At 41.7% G+C, this 19078-nt stretch overlaps 1 protein-coding gene across 5 annotated transcripts in view; it reads right to left on the bottom strand.

Moving 5' to 3' along the window:
• Positions 1–19078, bottom strand: part of USP16 (ubiquitin specific peptidase 16) — a 1120218-nt gene that overhangs the window by 586669 nt on the left and 514471 nt on the right. For all 5 annotated transcript variants that reach the window (XM_044071387.1, XM_044071383.1, XM_044071384.1 and 2 more), the window contains 2 exons: positions 15604–15685; positions 15173–15264 (listed from right to left, as the gene is read on the bottom strand). In XM_044071387.1, the coding sequence (XP_043927322.1) occupies positions 15173–15264; positions 15604–15685 (174 nt within the window). The remainder of the gene's footprint in view (positions 1–15172; positions 15265–15603; positions 15686–19078) is intronic.

Below are 19078 nucleotides of genomic sequence, written 5' to 3'. Positions count from 1 at the left end.
CTCTGGTGAAGAGGAATCTGATGCATGCAGGCACAGTTTTTCCATGAAATGAGTAACAAAAGCGTATGCAGTGGGCTATCCATTTTGAAATTGTCTGTTTGGAAATAGCCTTTCCCTGAGCACCTACAGCATAGGACACAAAGAGTTGCTCAGATTTCCTGAATGGTTTTGTTCTGTCCAAGTAGTAACGAAGTTGTCTGTGAATGTCCAAGGAATGTAGTAGTCTTTCCCCTTTGTTTTGAGGATTAGGATAAAAGGTAGGTAAGTGGATAGTCTGATTCAAAGCTACACTGGATACTAACTTTGGCATAAAGGTAGGATTGGTTCGTAAGGAAACTGTCCTGATGGAAAATGATAAATGGTTGCACAGCCATGAGGGCCTGTAGCTCCGAAACCCTGCGTGCTGAGGTGATAGCCAGAAGAAAGGCTGTTTTCCATGACAAGTACTGTAACTCTGTTGAAGAAGCTGGCTCGAAGGGAGGAAGGGTCAGCTTTTCCAATACGTAGTTGAGGTCCCAAGCAGGGACTGGTGGTTTCCTTGGGGGTTTTAAATTCTTTGCCCCTCTGAGGAACTGCCTTAAGAGAGGGTGAGAGAATAAAGGAGGATCTGTGTTGTATTGTGCAGAAATGGCTGAAGCGTGGATCTTGATGGAAGAGAAGGAAAGTCCATTGTTTAACATCTCAGCTAGGTACTGTAAAATTTGAGGTATATTTATTACCCAAGGATTCTGTCCTTTTTCTTGATTCCAGGCACAAAATCGTTTCCATTTGGCGGAGTAAGCCTTTCTAGTAAAAGGTCTTCTGGCCTCCAAGATGACATCCTGCACCTCCTTGGAGAGGAGAAACTGTTGGGAAATCAAGGAATTTTCCATGCAGCTAGACTTAGAGTTTTGAGATGGCTGTGAAGGGTTTTGTAGTTGTGCTGGGACAACAGAAGAGGGACTAGAGGTAGGATCCATGATGGGGAATGTGTCAGGCTCTTCAGGAGCGGATACCAGTGTTGTCTTGGCCAGTCTGGAGCGATGAGAATCATTTTCGGCCTCTCTGCTCTGGCTTTTAATAGAACTTTGGGCAGCAGAAGAAGAGGCGGGAAGGCATAGACTGTCAATGTTGCCCAATTGAAGGAAAGTGCGTCCACTTTCCAGGCCTGTGGATGACAGGTCCTTGAACAAAACTTTTTCAACTGGCAATTTCTGTCAGTAGTAAAGAGATCTATGTCTGGCTGTCCCCATGCCTGAGTTATCTTTGTGAAAACTTGAGGATGCAACTTCCATTCGTGTGGATCTGTCATATTTCTGCTTAGGTTGTCTGCCAGTGTGTTTTCCTTCCCTGGCAGGAATTGTGCCTGTAGTTGAATTTGCAATTCCAGTGCTGTGCTCCATAGGGTCATGGCTTGCCTGCACAGGGGGTTTATGTACCACATCACTGTGGTGTTGTCTGTCCTTATCAACAGCTGGCCTGGATGCAATAGATCTTTGAAGGTCATAATAGCCTTTTGCACGGCTAACATTTCCTTTTGGTTGATGTGAAGGTGCTTCTCTTTTCGGGTCCATTTTCCCTGAATGCACTGATCTGTCATGTGTGCTCCCCAGGCGTAGTCTGAGGCGTCTGTTGTGATGATTTGAGTTGCTTGAGGTACACAGAAAGGAAGACCTGTGTTTCTTTGGCAAGCTTGAGTCCACCACAAAAATTCCTTTTGAAGGCATGGAATAAGTGGGATAATTGCTTCCAAGCTGTGGCTGTGTTGAGACCATAAGTTTTTCAGGTACCATTGAAGTTTCCTCATATGCAGCTTTGCACATGGGATTAGTAGGATGCAAGATGCCATGAATCCCACAGCCTACAGGATTTTCCTTGCAGTTAGCCTGGTGTAAGTTGCCATTTTTCTGAAGTATTGATTCAGTTGCCCTTGCTTGTCTGGCGTGAGGTAGGCCATCTGGGTGGTTGTATCCAAGCTGGCACCCAGGAAAATTATTTGTTGAGAGGGTATTAGTTTTGATTTCTTTTTGTTGACTGTGTATCCCAGGAAGTTCAACAGTTTTATTACAAACACCAGGTGCTGCAGTAGTATGTCCTTGCTGTCCGCTTGGATCAGGCAGTCGTCCAGATATGGGTAGATTTGTATCCCTTGTAGTCTGCAGAAGGCGATTACTGATGCCAGGCATTTTGTAAACACTCTGGGTGCAGTAGATAAGCCAAAGGGCAATGCAGAGAATTGGTAATGGGTTGAACCTGCAAGAAATATGAGGTATCTTCTGCAATCTTGTCTGATAGGGACATGCAGGTATGTCTCCTTGAGGTCCAATGTTACCAGCCAAGACTCCTTGCCCAGCATGGGAAGAAGCTGCTGTAATGTGAGCATCTTGAATTTTGGCACCTGTAGATATGTGTTTAGGATGGATAGGTCTAAGATAGGTCTCCAATCTTTGTCTTTCCTCGGTACCAGGAATTGTCTGGAATAAAGCCCTTGACCTTGTTCTTTTGCAGGTACCTCTTGAATTGCTTTCATGTCCATGAGAGCTGAAACTTGTTTTTGTGCCTCTGCCCTTTGATTTTGAGGCAGGTTTGGCATGCCTCTCATTTTTGGAAGGGTGTCTAAGTGGAACCTGTAGCCTCTGTCTATAATGTCCAGAATCCATTTGTCTTTTGTAACAATATGCCAATTTTTTGAGAATAATGTCAGTTTTTCCGCCCAAAGGTGCTGCTATTAAAGCTTTGCTTGGCAGGTGTAGGGGGAAGTCATTGTGTCTGTTTTCTAAAAGACTGTGATCTATCTTCTCCACCTCTTGGGGTTGGTGCTTGCCACTGTCTGGCTCTGAAAGATCCTTGAGGTTGTCCTCTACCCCTTGGGCACCTCTATCTGCCCCTTTGAGGTCTGTCCGTGGCTGGAAAGGACCAATTTTTTGAAGGCCAGTTTCTGCTGAAACGTGGAGGCTGTACCTGCAGGAAATCTTTCACTGTTTGCATTAATTTCGCTTTTTCCTCCATTTTCTTTAGCACCTCCTCAGATTTAACACCAAACAATACATCTTTTTGAAGAGGTGCATCTAATAATTTAGCTTTGACATGATCTGGTAAGGTTTGCTCTTTGAGCCAAGCATGCCTACGTATAACAGACCCCATAACAGCAGCTCTACATGAGGCCTCTAAAGCATCAAAACCACACTGCAAGGTATGTTTACCCACTTGCTCTGCACCATGCAACAAATCCTGCAACTCTTTTAAATCTGGTTGTTCTGGTTGGATCATCTTGCTTTTCAGGTGAGATATCAAAAACTGTTGATACTTTAACATATGGAACTGACAGTTTAATGCCCTCATGGTTAAAGTGGCCGAGGTGTACACCTTTTTCCCCCACCTTTCTAAAGCTCTGGAATCTCTCTCTGAAGGTAATGGGATTTTAGCAGTAGAGGCCTTAATTCCCTTGGGACCCTGTGAGATAGTTTCTGTGTCAGCAGTATGGCTTTTATATAGGAACTGGTGAGAATCACGAACCCGGTAATACCTGTCTGGTTTAACAGGACCTGGAGGCAAAGAATCTGGATTAAGCCTGGCTTCTGTGTACACATCATCCAATATATCTAAAACAGGAGGGATAGCCAGAGGCCTATGCTGGGGGAGCAGAAGAAATTCCCTGAGCCTTTTCTTGGAATCTGAGTAATCTTGGCCTTCCCAGTGAAAGTGTTCCCTCAAAGTATGCAGGGTTTCCCCAAAAGAGAATTCCTCAGGGGGGGGAGGCCAAGGGAATAGACTCCTCTGCATCAGAGTCTTCGAATGGAGAATAGACATAATCCTGGTCCTGAGATATTTCTGAGGTAATAGAAGCTTGATCTGAGGAAGGGTAGTCTTCCTCTAATCTGGGCCTTTTGTCAGAGGGGGGTTGAGAACCCCTGATAAGAGTAATCAAATCCTCAGCCATTTTAAGCATCTGTTTTTTAGGCATGGTGCCTTGAGAGGGGGTCTGAGGAACCTGTTTTTTGGTTTTCATGGCTGCTTTAGATTTAGTGAAGGCTTTAATAGAGAAGGAGGAAGGCCTGAAGACCCCTTGAGAAATGGCAGGCCTGTCTAAATTCTGAGTTTCCCAACCAGGAGTGGCGTCGGGATCTGTAGTAGGAATGGGGGCAGAGGAGCCTGCGACCTCAGGTACTGAAGACACCGGTAAAGCATTGTCATCGGTACTCAGGAGCTGCGTAGGTGCCTCGCTGAGTACCAGAGAATTGGTAGTTGGCCTTAGCGTGGTTTCAATAGGTGGTGCGGACCTCATATGTCGGTCCTTATCTTTGCGTTTTTCGCCCAAAACTGGAGTCGGAGTATCCAACGACATAATATAATTAAATTTTTTGCCAAAAAAGTGAAGGGCGAACTCCGCCCGATGCTTAATAGTGCGCTTATTGAATCTAGCACAAAAATGGCAGGCCGAGACGTCGTGGTCTGGGCCTAAGCAAGGTATACAGAAAGAGTGAAAATCCTTATGCGGTATTTGCTTCCCACATGAAATGCAATTATTAACTTTGTCTGACATTGGTCTGAGGCAAGAAAAGTTTCCCCAATGGGGTACTTATCTTTCAAGAAGACTTCGGCTGAAATACTTTCGTAAATCTCAGGAGCTAGCCGAACGGCACTTGCGAAACGCTTCTGCTTCGGGCACCGTGCAGCAAGAAAGACTGAAGAAAATGGTGTTGGCTGCCTCTTTTATACCCCTGCCACACTGACGTCAGGGAAGAAGCGATGACAACCGACGCCGGACCTAGACTTTGGAATTCGGCCGACCGAGGACCCGCCTGACGGCAGGATAACCCATCTGTTATGACTGCAGCTGTATGCACGATGAACATCCTGGTTCAAGGCTCCAGAGAGCACCCCAGCACTACCGGGCTACAACTCATACCACATGTTTCGGCCACAGAACATGGACCGAAACACAAAAGAAGGGGGTGCATCCATATTCATCAAGGATACCTACACCTCCAAGTTAGTGGCGCAGCATGATACCTCTGAGATCATCCATGTGCAACTAACATCAGGCAAATCTGCAATGCAAATTGTGGCCTGCTACAGATCACCCTCCATGACCCAGGACCATCACTCCACCTTTCTGGAGACAGTGGAAAACATGAAGGTCCTACTGAACACCCTGATATTGGGTGATTTCAATTACCCTACCATTCACTGAGAAAACTACTCGAGTACAAACTCCCAGGCCCAACGCTTCCTGGAATTCATCAACTCAAATGCCCTGGATCAGCTGATAAACTCCCCTACCAGAGGTGAAAACATATTGGACCTGGTCATCACCAACAAGGGTGACAGGTGTTCCACACCGGAGGTCAACCTGTCGCTGGTTAGATCAGACCATAAACTAATCACTCTAGATGTCCACCCCCCACCACCACCCCAACTAAGGAAACCACAGTAAAAAACTTTTCTAAAGCAAACTTCACCTTACTTAAGACAGAGGTGGTAAGATTCACAGCCCCCAGGCTAAAGGATAATGCTGCCCAAGATGCAGAAACCTTTACAAGTGCACTCTATGATCACCTACAAGGATGCATAAATCCCTAGCAAAACCAAGACTCACTCCTGTAAGAGAAGGAAACCAGTTTGGTGGACCCCTGCCATAAACAGGCTATATAATAGGAGGAGAAAACTAGTTCAGAAAAAAAGCAAATCCCAAGAAGGAAAGACATCCCTGATCAGTATCAGTAAGAAACTAAGGTGCCTCATGAAATCATCTAACTTCGAAAGAAAAATAGCCAAGGATTCAAAAGATAACCACAAAGCCTTCTTTAGCTATGTTAAGAATCTAAGTGGCAACTCACAGATATGCACTAAACTAGTGCAAAATAGCACAAAATATACTGAACCTACTGATATAGCCAACATCCTGGCAGATAGATTCAGTGCAAACTTCACCCCCTCTCACCTCCAAAAGGGCCCACAACAATACCGGAAAAGCATAGTGTCCCAAAAATCACAGACGCATAGGTGAAAACAGCCTTTTCAAAAGCCAAAAACACAGCGTCAATGGGACCAGATGGTGTCCCAGGCTGCATCTTGCACAAACTACAGAACAAACAAACCCCCCACCCTAAACACGCTGTTCAACCTCAGCCTCTCCACAGGCTATGTGCCTATAGAATGGCGCACAGCAACAGTTATTCCTCTCCACAAAGGAGGGGCCACAATTGACCCTGGTAACTATTGCCACATAAGCCTGACTAGCCTGGTCTGCAAGGCTATGGAGCGCATCATCATGGAACTCATTAACAAAGACATTGGGAACCTTCAAACACTTGACCTGACCCAGTTCGGCTTTGTTAAGGTCAGATCATGCCTACTAAACCTGGGTGACTTCTTCGAGACAGGTCATCAAGGCCATAAACGAGGGAAAGGTGGTTCACACAGCCTACCTTGACCTCACCAAGGTTTCAACACCATTCCCCACTCAGGTATTACAGAAAAACTCACCAGTCCAAACAAACTCCTACGTCACGAGATGGGTTGCCAACTGGCTTACAGACAGAACTCACACAGTAAGAATAGCGGGCTCCAGGTCCAACTCTAAATCAGTCACAAGTGGTATCCCACAAGGCTCGGTCCTGGGACCCCTACTGTTCGGCATAAACATCTCAGAAGTACAGGCAAACACAGGATGACTAAGGCTAACCAAGTTTGCCGATGACTGCAAACTGGGAGCCATAACTTACTCTCTGGCTGACACGGACATCCTCCAAAAGGGCCTTACTGAGACGGACACCTGGTGTCAAAGTCATGGCCTCAAGCTAAATGTCAAAAAATGCATAGTCATCACGTTTGGGAAAAACAAAACACCCACAAATTACCACATAGGTGGCAGCCCCCTTAATACAGAAGAGGTAATAAGAGATCTGGGGACCCCGGTAGATAGTATTCTCTCCTTTGACAATCATAGTGACAAAGTAGTTAGGAAATCCTTCTATGTGGCCCACCTAATTACTAAAGGGTTCGCATCTAGAAATAAAGAGGTTACAGTGCCTCTCTACTCTTCACTCATTAGACCCATCATACAGTACAATGCCCCATTTGGGTTGTACCTCACAAGACACTTCCAACAGCTCGAAAGACCACAAAAGTACCTCACCAAGAGGATTACTGGCCTCAAACATATGTCCTATGCAGTCCGACTGAAAAAACTCTGGCTGTACTCAGTGGCATATCACTAACTCAGAGGTGATCTCTGCCTGACTTACAAAGCCATGTCCAACTCAGAATTGATGGACATGCTCCACCTAAAGAAGTCCAAGTCACTGCAAGCCACACGCTCTAGTAAGCTAAACCTCACCACAACAATAAATAGAACATGCTGGAGGGATAGATTCCTGTCACAGAGAATCCCCATGCTTTGGAACAAAACTCCAAACTACATTAGGCAGAGCCCCTTACTAACGCTCTTCAAGAGAAACCTTGATGAGTGGATGGGTAACAGAAAATACACGCCTGGAATCACTTCATTGGCTCTGCTTGACAGAGGATCAGGTAAATAATCAATGGGGAGGCGAAAGCCGACACACTCTGGCTAGGCTTATAAATGTCCTTGGGCAGATAGCCTAGTACCTACCTATAAACCTATATGGTCTCACATAATAAACTGATTAACATATTGATGATTGGATGGGAGATAGAAAATTCACCCAGGGATCATATCAGTTGTCCTGCTAGACAGGGGTCCAGGGAAGTAAATACTGTGGGAAGAAATAGCCAGGGAATTGCAATGGCTAGGCTTGTATAGGCCCTAGGGCCGATAGCCTAGTACCAACCTATGAACCTATGAAGGCCTAGAGTCAGGTGTCAGGGCTGTGGTCAAGGAGCTCTGTTCTGAAACCAAAAGTGACCATCCGTTCATGCCCAGTTCCCCCTCAACATCGGTGGAGGCCGATGTCACAGAAACCTCTGCGGATGTGCCAAGTCGAGAAGCTAGGGTGGCTTCTGACATGGTACATGGCGAAGTCGCCAGTTCTTCCAGACATCCCTCAGCCCCTAGACCGGTAGCTGGTGGGGCGTCCGACGTCAGAGGCGCAGCAGTACCAGGCCTTGAAACCTTGGCCCTCTTCTTGGGCGGCTCCACCTCGATGGCTGGTTCAGTATTCATACCTAGGGCCAGGTGTTTAAGACATTGGCTCTCCACAAATAATTTAAAAGCTGCCAGATGAGTGTGTAAGGTCTTAGGGACAAATGACTGACAGATATTACAGAATGTATGGTCATGGGACTGGCCTAAGCAGAAAAGGTGGAGTTCGTGAGTATCTTTGTGCGGAATTTGCCAACCGCATTTACATTTTCCCTTTCTAGATGACATTGGCTATAAAGAGAGCAACAGCAACCAATGCCTTTAAGAAAAATAAAGAAGATTCCCCAATGGGGTACTTCTCTGTATTGTCTTCCAAAGCACGGAGTGGAACGAGCAAGTTGACGTTCGACTGCGGCAGAGAAGTTCTGAGGTCTGTGCGTGCATACGTCACATTTCTGGCCCATGGTTTATGGCCCTGTGTGGGACATCCCACGCACCTGACAGCAACCAGGCTTAAGCTTTGGTAGAGGAGCTGGACGTTCAGCTCGCCTGAGGTGGAGGATCCTACAGGTGAGAATACTGCAACATGAGAACAGAAGGATATCTAATGGTTACCAATGGTCATGCTAAACCAACCTTTCTCTGGATAAGGAGGAGGGATTCTAAAAGTTTTTCAAGCTTATAGACATTACAACAATCCTGCTAGGTTTACTTCTTTTTATAGTTAAAGCATGCATTTTGAAATTATTCGAGTCAATAGAGAATGTCAATTTGAATTAGACAGAAACTCTGCCACTGACCCCTATTAATAAAGATTAGAGTATAGTAGAAGATGAATACAGAAAATTACGAGCTCTTATTAAGCTATAATATAATCTATATAAGGGGGAATGTGAAAAAGTCTGTAGTAGTAAATGCATTACTGATTATTTACAGTATTCAGATTGGATTTTTGTTCCATCAAGATGTAGGCATGTTTTCATTGAAAATAAGACTACATTTTTTTTGAAACAGCTGTATAAAGACTGTGCATGTCACAGTCAGAAAGAAACGGCATGTAAAAAATGTCTGATAGTAAGTGAAAAAGTGACCATTCATATGAAAACCTGAAGTCACTATCCAAATGTAAATAATGATTTGCGTGATGTTTTACAGCATGAAATGGGGGAATGTGAGGGGTGAGAAATACAAAGAAGGGAAAAATGTTTGTGTGTGCAATTTACTTCTAATATGCTTTCATAGCAGAATGAAATACTCAGAATGTCCTTCAGTATGCATCTCTTAGCTTGCTTCTTGCGTTATATTAAGCAAGTGCTGACGGTTAGAAAAGTCTAAGATCTGATCTGAGTAGAATGTTCTGTCATGGAGTTTGGAACTCATGCCAAATAGAGAATGCCATAAACAAGAAAACAAGAGATCTTAATTAGCAAAATTAATGATGTAGTGTTGATTTCTAATTGGTCATGGCAGTTTTAGAATTGTTACAGTAATGTTGCTTTCAATGAAAAAGGTATAAAGCAAAATGATTCTTGTAACTCAAGGAGACAGAGTTATGGCTGCTTAGTCTCCTAACTATGTGTCTTTCTGTGCAATAAAGGAGATTGCTATTTTCTGCTTAACTGTCTTGTAAGAAAGTTATTTAGTACCTTAACACCTGATGGGACAAGAAGAGTAGAATACAAACCCTGGGAAATTCTGTTAGTGAGAGGAAAGTCTCCTTTCTTCGTTAGGAGAGTACTCTTTTGAAAGCCTCAGAAGCTGAACTTAACATGGATCTGGGGAGCCTAGCCGCAAGAGCCGACCCCCCCCCCCCAGCATCAACACAAGAAACTGCTCAAGCTGAATTTAAAGCTCATGTCCAAGCCAAACCATCTAATGCCAAGAGGGAGGAAAGGATTTGAAGATCTCATGTCTGAATCCACCCTGTCTCAGTTGGGGCTGATCAGGTCTGATGGCTACAAAATTGTTGGAGCAAAGTGAATCAAAGAAATCCTCTGGCACTATGATGACCAAGTCCTTAAATACAAAGTAGACAAGCCCCAGATAGAACTTGGATACAGAAACTCTGATCTCGTAAGACAGATCGATGAAGAAGGAATAACAAGGTGAGGGGAAGAATTCAGTCATCCAGTTCTGGCAGGGTTCAGAGCTGGGAGGACCCCTAGCAGAATTTGGGTTCAGAGGAATTTTACCATCATCCTGTCCACATTTACTTTGTGAGACTCCTGGAATATCTGGTTAAACCCATGGATGAGGCAGTATGAGGAGGCCCGAAGTGATGGAAAGAGCAGACATGTAGAACAGTTGATTTCAGTCTAGGCTACACTGAAAATCTTGGTTCCAAGGGAGGCAGAGTGCCTGATCTGATCAAAACTGGTTCTGAATACATTGTTGGACCCAGTCCAAAGTTTTCAAATTTTGGGAAAAGGAGCGGAGGTGGATGAATGCTCTGGGGATCTCTTTTAGGAATGATTAGATTTTCCTTTTCCTTTGTCTTTTTCCTTAGGCTTGCCAACCTTACTACACATTGCTAGTTTCTTAAGATGAGGAAAAGAAACCAAAGAGCCTAAGGAAGCAAAAGGAGTAACTTACGCTGCACAGGCAGGAAGAAGTCCTTCTACGACTAACTTACTGCTGTGTTCAACTACATCCCTATGGTTGAACGCCTCACAAATACAGAAAGGAGACTCCAAATGAGCAACACCAAGATGATATATGCAGCTGGTGTGTGCATTAGAATTCAGAAGTTTGTAGCTGCAGAGATCACATAATTTGACAGGCAAATATTATTTATTATTATTTTATTTTAAAGAAAAGAGTAAATATCGAAAGGGGACAGGGACATGTGCAGAAGCCCAAAGCCCTAAGCATAAAAAATGGACAACATATTTGTGCAACATTACTTCGACACACTAGAGTGTTGCCACATGCAACCAACAAAATAACAAAACAACATTGTTTTTTTTTTTGCAGGGGGACAAGCCTCCATGCACCCCCCACCTGCTAATTACATATAGGAACTCTGAGATCTCACAATCCACTATACATATAGATAGATACATATATGCACATACAACATACACACACATATATGTATGTGTATATACATACACACACATATATGTATGTGTATATACATACACACACACATATATGTATATAATTATATATTTATGACATAGCAGTAATAATAATGACAAGCATAAAGGTAAGAAAGGAAGGAGTAAGGAAGATAACAGAAATACCAGAAAAAAATTCACTTACCTCTAAACTGTCACACAAACACCAAGGATCACATCTGTAGGTTATGGCAGCAAATGAGATCTAAGGTAACTTGCTGGTCAGAAGGGGTTTATGGATAATGAGAGGAGCTTGAGCACAGGATCCAAAGCTTTAGAGTTGCTGAAGTCATATCTGGCATGGATCTGAAGACCCATATGCTGACAAATGGATAGAAGAGACAACATCAGATCTAATAAAAAAGGACCATCATAACCAAAAGATGTGCAAAATCAAAGAAATACATGACAGGGACTTGTCCTGCAGCATTTATTCTATACTCAAAGACTTAATGTTATAGTGAGTATACGCAAATAAATAGACTATGTCCATCATAAGGACCAGTGCTGCAGTAATTATAAAAGCATTTCTACTACTCAGTGAGTACAGCTTCAGCAATATCCCATTTCATCTAGACGTCTTTAACCTAATTTGGAGTTGTGTGACCTTGGTGCAGATTTTATTAAAGAAGAAAGAGCAGGGAGCAACACAGAAAAATCATTTCAAATGATTTTATTTTTAACATTAGATGAAGTGGTACACTTCTAAAGCTGGTCTCATACAGAGGAGGAGGGGATGCAGAGTAATTCCTGAAGAACTGGGTTTTAGAGGGGTAAATCCTGTGGAATTTGGGGTTAGGAGACATAAACAAGTGTCTGAGGTCCTGTGACTCCTTCCCCTTTTGCTACAGAGTTTTGAATATTTTCTCCACCTTTGACCCAAAAAGGGCAGAGTTATCCATGGGTGCATCTGAAAGTTTTGCCCTGATATCATTAGGAAGTGGCTGTAACCTAAGCTGGGAATATCTCCTTAACACAGAAGCAGGTGCAGCAGACCTGGCATCATAACTGCACTTAATGGAGTGCCTTGTGACCTGTGAAGATAAAGACATAAGGCTGGATAACTGAGCTTTGGCTGGAGACCCTAGAATTTCACTGAGAAGTTTTGTGACCTGTCCTAAAAGGACTAGGGCATATTTGGACATGTGGGTTTGGTAATTTATTGCCCTAAATGCCAGGGTAGATGAATTATAGACCTTTTTCCCAAAGCATTCCATGGCCTTACTGTCTTTGTCTGTGGGGAGAAGTGAGGAGGATGGAAGAAGCTTGGAGGCTTTATCAGCTGACACAGACAGTGCCAAGGTCTGCTGCAAGGTGCTTAACCAAGAATTTGCCCCCCTCAGGGACCTTTTACAATCTGTCAGGCCTACGTGGAGCTGAAGGCTAGGAGTCTGGGTTGATTTATGCTGCATTGAAAATGTCCAGAAATGCAGGAAGCACAGGGGGAACAGCTGAAGGTGCAGAGGAGTCCATTTGAAAAAGTTTGTAGTACCTCTTCTGTACTTCAGTCATTTCAGGAGAGTCCCATTTGAAATGCTTCCTCATCTTTGAAATGGTCTCCCCCCAAAGGTAAGGTCCTCATCTGGGGAATCTGTTTCTGCAGATTCTTCTTCAGGGGAAGTGTATCCAAGGCAAAATGGCATTTCTAAAATATAGGAAAGGGAATCCTCTGAAGAAGAGTCAGAGGATTACTCAGCTTCAGGTTGGAAATGGTCCAAGGCCTGAGGCTTAGGACTCATTACAAGAAGAGGCACAGGGGAGGCTAAGGGTGTAGCAAGCCTCAGAGCCATAAAAGCATTAAACAGGCTTTGAGAAAAGGCTGTCAATCAGGTTGGCTCTCATCTGCTGGGGAAACACGTTTCTTTTTTTCTTTTCTTTTTTGGGGAGGCCTAGCGGACGTCTGGGCCAAGATCGGTCATGATTTGGAAGCCTGTGAAGTAGTGGAGGGATCCGTCTGAGTAGCCGGTATGGACCCAAGTTCCCCTCACTGTCTGAAGCCGATGTCTGCCTTACCTTCCAGGACGTGCCATCTGTGCTGGGTTCTGCGGCTTCCACACTGGCAGCCGCTATACCCGTATCGGCGGTAACCAAGTGTTCCTCCAGGTTGACGTTAGCCACAGGAGGGACATTGGGTGGAGGAGGTTCAGCTAGAGACTCAGGCTTAATAACATTTGCTTTTTTTTAGGTGGCTCGATGGCCCCTCCACTAAGCACTTAAGGCGCTGGTTCTCAAGGTAAATATTTAACGCATGCAGATGGCTGCGTAGCATTTTCAGGACAAAGGCCTGGCAGATAGAGCAGGCCCCAAGCAAAAAGGACAAAGCTTGTGGGCATCTTTATGGGGGATCTGACGACCACACCTGCACTTTCCCTTCCTGGATGGATGTGTAGGCCCTTGAACTGATACACAAAACAGTGATCAAAAGAAACAAACGTCCCCAACAAGGTACTTATCTGAGAAATTATGATCTGATGGCCGGTATGGCAGGAACAGCTGATGTTCAATTGGAGGCACAGAAGTTCTGATGTCTGGCATGTGTAGATGTCACTTTTATGGCCCACGTTCCCTATGCCAACATCAGACGTCCCATGTACCCAGCAGTAACTACAAGCTTTTGTATATTGGCCAGACATTCGGGTAGCAAGAGAGGAGAACACAAGTGTTGAGAATACTGCAACATGAGATTAGAAGGACATCCAGAAATGCCCACAGCAGAGTCACTCACTTGTAGCTTAGGCAAATTCACAACCTGTTAAAGGGGAAAAGGCTGTCTAGAAATGTTCTTGCTTTTGTGGCTAGAGGATGGGAGAACTGAGGAACTGGTTAGTCATTCCATGGTAAAGCCAAGAATGAAGCCTTAAGTTAAAGTACCACTGACATGTCAGTAAAAAGCCAGTATCAAAAAGTAGTGATTCACCATCAAAGTGACAACCACAACATACACTTATTCCAGTCCCTAAAAAAAATAACATTAAATTCAAGTTTTCTTTACAGAATAAATAAATAAATAAACAAACAAAGTAGTATTACATTAAAGAAAAAAGTAGAGCCACAGTCTTTAACTAAAAAGCTGTATGACAGTCCAAAAACATAAAACCCTTACCACAAACAATTTCACAGAAAAAAGTACAAATTCTATCATAAAAGAAATTCTGGAAGGTTTCTTCTCTGAAGGGAACTTATCTGCCCAGCGATGGAGAAATAGTAGCTGATTGCCAATCCTCAAAAGCCAGAAAGAGTAGAGTTCTTTAGTGGCAGGAAAGCTATGAAGGGCTTGGTACCCAGTCCACTGATTTCCTCCAGCTCTACTTAACCTGTCAATAGTCTAGGCATATGTAAGGTACCCTTAAGCTTTGGAACTTGGCCAGCTATTATATCCCTAGAAAGATATAACCCATCAGCTAAGGCCACTGCAGCTGATCAAATGATGAACATCCCTCTTGGCAGCTTGAAAACATGGCCAAATAATGACCGACATATTTGAGTAGAAGCTAAAAAATAAAGACTACTGCTACAAGAATCCTTCCAAAAATGTATATATTCACATTCCTTCACTACAGCTCAGTAATGTAACAGCTGTTGGCTTTGGATCCAAACCAAAATATTTTTACTTCATAACAAGAATTTACCAATACTCAAAATGCAAGCTTTGGCAAAGATAAATATTTGCTTACTGAAAGGAAGCTTTACATATCACTGGGAACATTTGACTGCATATCAATTACATTTACTAAACACAAAGGTTAAAAAAAACAGATGCTTTGATATTTCTGATAGAAAGCCACGATTTCCTGAAGAAAAATTGGAATTAAAAACTACTGTTGATTTTTAAAAAAGTAATCTGTATATAACAATATTCATTGGCTACCACTACTCAGATTCAAATTTATTACAATGTTAACATAATACAAGGACTGCTCAAATACACACACAAGAACAGAGCAAATACTGGCAACAAATGATTAGACTCAAATGAGAGTCTTAAGCAACCTTTTAAATCTCTCACCGTTTTACAGTTCTCACACATAATGGTACTTGAGAGCTGTCCACCAAAAATCTGATCCACAAAACTTTTAATTACCCCCTTCTTTTCATAATCTGAAAAAGATAAAGGAAAAGCACCATTTTAGATATCTTAAATATCTAATAAAAATGCAAAACTTAAATGTGTTGCCCTCATACTATGTAATTTTCCTGAAAAACCTACAAACTGTTTACCAAATTTCACAAACTTCCACTGACATTGTATATCCCCAGAGGATGTTATATTAAGGAAGGAGTGCAAGGAGGCAAAGCTCTCTCGCATGAAGGGTGTAGGGGACTTGCTATCAATTTCACCCAAGGCTGCTACTTCACTTTTTTTTAATTTCTGAAATTTGATGAATCCGTCAGTGGATAGACCTGATGAACAATAACATATCCTATAAAAAAACTCACCTTTAATTTTATTTTTCAGTGTTTCATCATCCATAATTTCAGTTGAATTACGCAGTATTTTCCATATTCCAGCACTAATTCGCTACAAAAAAAAAAAAGATACAAAATTAACTTGGGTGCAATAAAGACGATCCTTTGAAAATGCTAAGGAAAGCGTGATATGTTCACACTATTGCCTTTCAAACAGCTTACATTGTACTTAGAATTTGTTTAGTATTAAAGAACAATAAAAATAACAGTCCAATTGTGCTGGTCTGCAACAGATTTTTTTTCTGCTACCACAGTATGTAGCTACTTTGCAAACAAAGCTTGAGAGACAGTGAGTTGCATTATGCGCTCACTATAATGGCACATCTTTAAGGTTAATACACTTGTAGCTGTACCAATAACACACTTCTAATCAACAAAACATTTACTGCATGAACAGCTTTTTAAGCAGCCATAGGACTTCCCCAGCCTTGAAGGTAGCATTAGTCTACTATTCCTCCCACATAAGGTGGCACATGACTTAGAAAAGAAATTCTACCCTTGGCATTTCAGAAATTAAGGCAGCACATTTCTAGAGTACAAGTGTGTAATACACTTACCATACCAGCAGACCTATGAGAAAAAGTCATCTATGTAGTAAGCCATTATATACGTATATTTTCTCTTTGAAAAGCTTGGCAATCCCTTAAATTTAGATGACAACCCCCCCCCCCCCATTTTGGCACTATTTTTTTAATTAAAGCAATAAACCATTAAGCGCAAACTAAACTACTAGATAGGCATCAGAATTAACTAATTCAGTCTCTGATACCGGCTTTGTCTTACTTGAGCTCATAGGGGAATCTAAGCCTACCCTGGCAAGGTAAGGAAGAATCTTAAACAACATACTGGCCTACTGTGGGACACATACACCACTCACACCAATATATGTACCAACAGGCAACTCAGATGAATGCTAGTCTACCTAATGGCATTGTCTTTTCAATCTGGATGGAAACTAGAGTATTGGCAAAATCCCAAAATGGTCAATGGAGAACCTGCTGTTTACAGAATGTAGGTATCCCAGCTATGGAAAAACCTATCCGAAAATGTTTAGCATGATACAAGAAAAGTGTAACCTAGCTGGCATCTAAAATCACCATCCATAATGAGTTAGTACATAAAGATAGACAAAGAGAAGATGGCAGACTGAAGTAAAGACACTAAAGATTGACATTTCTAAATTAACACCCATAAACTGGAGGAAGACATTTCTATACAGATTATTTGTACCTTATAATTCTACTGACAACACCTCACATACTGTAGCTGGACTTTCTGACTTAAGGGCATTATCTGTGCAACAAATCCTTGCATATGGTCAGTACCCACAGTAAAATATCAAAAAGACAAATATTTCATGAGTGCTCTAGGTATTGCAACAGTACAAAAAATGTTAACACCTTCATTAGATTCACAGATTTTGAACAGTGACATGGGTAAACATATATTAAAAGAAAATAAAATAACAAACATTTTCATGCATTATACATGAGTTTTCTTTTTTTTAACAATTATCATTCACTCCAACATTACATTACATAAATTGTTCAAAGTTCTGCATTCCCATAAAATTCACTCCTCCTCCTCTTGGTGAGCATTTTTCTACAAACACTGTTCCCCCAAATTCCATTTATTTCTGCGTAATTTGCTTCTGCCCTTATCTAAAGACCCCACCTCCAATTATTTTCGCTCCTTTACAGTATTCAATACTTCAGTTATGGTTTGTTTAGATTTTGACTTCCACTTTTCAATAACTAGTTTTATTGCTGGCCAGTAGCATTAAACTCTCCCTCCCAAATAAATTCCTTCAACTCTATTATTTATGGTCCACAACTTCTCCTCTTGTTGATAAAAATATGCCAGCCCTGTATACAAAATTGAAGGGACTAGAAACATTTTCACTGCTTGTGTATTACTATGAAGCACAGTTCTTAATTTTTGTATTATCTTTGGTTGGTCTTTTTTTCCACATATCCTCGGCTATCATAATATAATCTTTTTGAACCTATACATCTAAATACTCCATCTTATTATGTCCCCATAAATATGGGCACTGCTGAATGAATAAAACTGTAGGCAGTTTACCATTACACCCTTTAATTTATGTTCATTTGTTTTATATCCTGAAAAGACTAGGAACTGTCTCAAAATGTTCCACAATACTGAAATGTCCTTTTCTTGATTTATAAAGTATAAAACAGTATCATCTGCTAATAAAGTTAACTTTTACTGACTACCATATCAGCTGTATTTGTGAGTTCCTTCTTTGCCAATGACTCCAAAGTATAATGCAAATATCAAAGGCAAAAGAATCTCCCTGCCTGGTTCCTCTATTCAAATACAGCTTGCGGGAAAGAAACGCACTCACTTTAACTCTTGCCTCTGACCCTTAATATATCTTCCTAACTAACCATATAATTCTATCAAGAAATGCAAATACTAACAATGCCCTACTCAAAGTCTCAGCCGACTCTACAGAATGCCTTGTGTACATAAAGACTCATTAGCAATAGTGGTATCTTCTTACAGTCTGCTTCTCTCTGGATCATCATTTTTCTACTAATGTTGCCAGATATTTGCCCCCCCACAAAACCATACTTGTCCATATCAATCTATTTTAACAACATCTTTGCCATTCTTATAGCTAAAACATACATAAACGCTTTATAATCATGGTTTAAAAATGAAATTGGTTAATATGATATGTGTCTGAAAGGGTCTTTACCCCACTGGTACTGGTACTATCCTAACTTTAAAATACTGTTAAACAAAACCTTCCACAATCTTATTACATTCTCCTCTCCCAAATTTCAAACTTCTGCATACATATCATCTGGTCCTGGAGACTTCCTTGTTGCTTGACTATACAGAACCATTTTTATCACTTCCTTCCTGTCTTGGTTGTTAATTCTTGAGCCTCATCTTCACTTAACATTGGCAAAGTTAAGTCTTCCTTAAATATTTCTATTTATACCTTTTCTTGGTTTCCCTATTCCTCTGCTTTATGCAAACTTCCTTAGAATTTATGAAATATCTCTAATACTGCTACAGGATGTCTTGTCACAGGCTTCCTAAGTTTGGCAACAACCCTTTCTACTTTCTGTTGCCTAAGATGCTGTGATAATGGTTTCTTTGCTCTGGAGTTGCTATAAAAAATAATTGCTAAACAGCATATTATAAAATACTCCCCCATTTTCCCTTTAGCAATCAGCAATTGCTCCTTTTCTTATTTGTGAGATTTTTCTTCTTCTGCAATACTTAGGACAACTTCTCACAATAATTATTCTTTTCCATATCTTTTTGTCTCTCATTTCTACTATATTTTTAAAATTAATTTTCATTTTATCCCACTCTCTAGGCATCCCTTCTGAAGACATTTGTATCTTCCTTAATAACATGAATAATTTCCACTACCCATTCCCTGAATTCATCGCTTTTTAACAAA

This window comes from Protopterus annectens, chromosome 5.part0, assembly GCF_019279795.1.
Source record: "Protopterus annectens isolate FY-2018-M chromosome 5.part0, PAN1.0, whole genome shotgun sequence".
Classification (NCBI taxonomy): domain Eukaryota; kingdom Metazoa; phylum Chordata; order Ceratodontiformes; family Protopteridae; genus Protopterus; species Protopterus annectens.
This window is presented reverse-complemented; position numbering and strand designations above follow the sequence as displayed.